The following is a 2922-nucleotide window of genomic DNA, read 5'->3' on the forward strand; positions in this document are numbered from 1 at the left end:
ATAAGCTATTTTGGAAAAAAGGAGCAAAAAAAAAACAAAAAAAAGAGGTGGATAGGGGGGAGGGGATTCTCAATTATACTAGTAAGAGGATTTGTGTATTTTTTCTTTCTTATTTACAAATTTTTTGTTTTCTTGTTTTGCAGATTCGCTGTTTTTTTAAATTGTACACTTTTTTTAGGGGAAAGAGGATTTTTGGTTTTTTTTTTTTTGAAAAATATTTGTCAAAACAAGACTTGCTATTCTGAAAAATCTCAAAAACTTTATCTGAAAACTTGAGAAATGAAAGAAAAAATTCGAGATTCTGAGATTCGGAGACTCTGAGATTTTGAGATTTTGAGATTCTAAGATTCTGAGGTTCTGAGATCCTAAGGTTCTGAGGTCCTGAGATTCTGAAATTCTGAGATTTTGAGATTTTGAGATTTTGAGATTTTGAGATTCAGAGAATCTGATATTCTAGGATTCGGAGATTCGAAGATTCTGAAATTCTGAGATTCTGAAATTCTGAGATTCTGAGATTCTGAGATTCTGAGATTCTGAGATTCTGAAATTCTGAGATTCTGAGATTCTGATATTCTAGGATTCGGAGATTCTGAGATTCTGAGATTCTGAGATTCTGAGATTCTGAGATTCTGAAATTCTGAGATTCTGAGATTCTGATATTCTAGGATTCGGAGATTCTGAGATTCTGAGATTCTGAGATTCTGAGATTCTGAGATTCTGAGATTCTGAGATTCTGAGATTCTACGATTCGGAGATTCCGAGATTCTGAAATTCTGAGATTCCGAGATTCTGAGATTCTGAGATTCTGAGATTCTGAGATTCTGAGATTCTGAGATTCTGAGATTCTGAGATTCTGAGATTCTGAGATTCTGAGATTCTGAAATTCTGAGATTCTGAGATTCTGAGATTCTGAGATTCTGAGATTCTGAGATTCTGAGATTCTGAAATTCTGAAATTCTGAAATTCTGAAATTCTGAAATTCTGAAATTCTGAAATTCTGAAATTCTGAAATTCTGAAATTCTGAAATTCTGAAATTCTGAAATTCTGAAATTCTGAAATTCTGAAATTCTGAAATTCTGAAATTCTGAAATTCTGAAATTCTGAGATTCTGAGATTCTGAGATTCTGAGATTCTGAGATTCTGAGATTCTGAGATTCTGAGATTCTGAGATTCTGAGATCCTGAGATTCTGAGGTTCTGAGATTCTGAGATTCTGATATTCTGATATTCTGATATTCTGAGATTCTGAGATTCTGAGATTCTGAAATTCTGAGATTCTGAGCATCTGAGATTCTGAGATTCTGAGATTCTGAGATTCTGAGATTCTGAGATTCTGACTTTCTGAGATTCTGAAATTCTATGATTATAAAATTCAAAAAATTCCAAGATTCCAGAATTATGAAAATCCAAAATTGTCTTTTTTTTCCATTCATTTAGCATCCCACACAACCCAATCCAATTCGTCAATCATTACCCTCATTACATTACATTTTCTTCTTATACTTTTTTTCTTTTTTATTGACTCTTTTTAACCCATTAATTGTACATTTTGGAGGAGCACGCACATTTGTCACTTCTCTGCGAACGTTTGTGAGTATTTCAATGATTTGGCGCCAGATATTTTTTTCGAATTTTTTGTAAAATACACTTCTTAGAATTTGTTAGAATCAAGTTTTCTGAAGCTCAGAAAAGTTTTTCTCAAATTAAATCTTTAAAAAATTGTTTTATTAGAATCTCAGAACCTCAAAGTTGGAATTTTCACAGTCTCGAAATTCAAAAGAACAAGAATTCAGAAATTCAGAAATTTGGAAATTCCAAAATTCAACATTTTAGAAAATGAATATTTCAGTGAATTTTTCAAATTCCATTTATTTTCCAAAATTTCAACTTTCGAAATTTTTTTTCAAATTTCAGTTTTTTAAAAAAATTTCAATTATCACAATTATTTTGTATACATACATTCATGCTGTTTGTACAACTTTTCCTATCCGTTAGCTCAAAAATTTTCTTTTTTTTTGAAAAATATTTAGCAGAAACTAATAGAAGAGCGTCAGTTGTTGCTCTTCCGAAAAGTGTTGCCTCGAGAAACAAGAAATTCGTCGTTTTTCTTCTTTTTTCCTTCAAAATGAGCCGACAAAAAGATAGTGTGGAAGGCTTGTGATTATTTCCGTTTTGTGGGTCCCATCCCCAAACTTTTCCTTTGATCCCTTATTTTTTGGCACTTTTTGGTTTTTCTGGGTTTTCTGACCTTGAATAAACCCGAAAATGTAGTAAACCGAAAATCCCGGAATTCAGAACTTAGGAATTTTAGAGTTCTATGGAATTTACTCAAAACATTGAAGACATTGAAACTTTTTGCGATTTCTAGTTTTCTGACTTCTAAAAACCTGAAAGTTCTAGAATTTTTAAAAGTTTGAATCTCAGAATCTCAGAATCTCAAAATCTCAAAATCTCAGATTCTCAGAATCTCAGAATCTCAGAATCTCAGAATCTCAGAATCTCAGAATCTCAGAATCTCAGAATCTCAGAATCTCAGAATCTCAGAATCTCAGAATCTCAGAATCTCAGAATCTCAGAATCTCAGAATCTCAGAATCTCCGAATCCTAGAATATCAGAATCTCAGAATCTCAGAATTTCAGAATCTCAGAATCTCAGAATCTCAGAATCTCAGAATCTCAGAATCTCAGAATCTCAGAATCTCAGAATCTCAGAATCTCAGAATCTCAGAATCTCAGAATCTCAGAATCTCAGAATCTCAGAATCTCAGAATCTCCGAATCCTAGAATATCAGAATCTCAGAATCTCAGAATCTCAGAATCTCAGAATCTCAGAATCTCAGAATCTCAGAATCTCAGAATCTCAGAATCTCAGAATCTCAGAATCTCAGAATCTCAGAATCTCAGAATCTCCGAATCTCAGAA

The 2922-nt window shown here is 32.5% G+C and overlaps 2 protein-coding genes across 2 annotated transcripts; one reads left to right on the forward strand and one right to left on the reverse strand.

The window, feature by feature from the left end:
- Positions 1-365: 365 nt before the first annotated feature.
- Positions 366-1480, reverse strand: CBG01081 (the record flags this gene model as incomplete). Its single annotated transcript, XM_002635819.1, has 2 exons — positions 366-1349; positions 1448-1480. 2 exons carry the CDS (start codon positions 1478-1480, stop codon positions 366-368), a joined length of 1017 nt encoding a protein of 338 aa, XP_002635865.1.
- Positions 1481-2125: 645 nt separating this feature from the next.
- On the forward strand, positions 2126-2784 carry CBG01080 (the record flags this gene model as incomplete). The annotated part of the gene is made up of 2 exons (XM_002635818.1): positions 2126-2157; positions 2457-2784. The coding sequence occupies 2 exons, from the start codon at positions 2126-2128 to the stop codon at positions 2782-2784; spliced, it is 360 nt and encodes a 119-aa protein (XP_002635864.1).
- Between the last annotated feature and the right edge of the window lie 138 nt (positions 2785-2922).

This window comes from Caenorhabditis briggsae (assembly GCF_000004555.2).
Source record: "Caenorhabditis briggsae complete genome, chrV, whole genome shotgun sequence".
Taxonomy (NCBI): Eukaryota; Metazoa; Nematoda; class Chromadorea; order Rhabditida; family Rhabditidae; genus Caenorhabditis; species Caenorhabditis briggsae.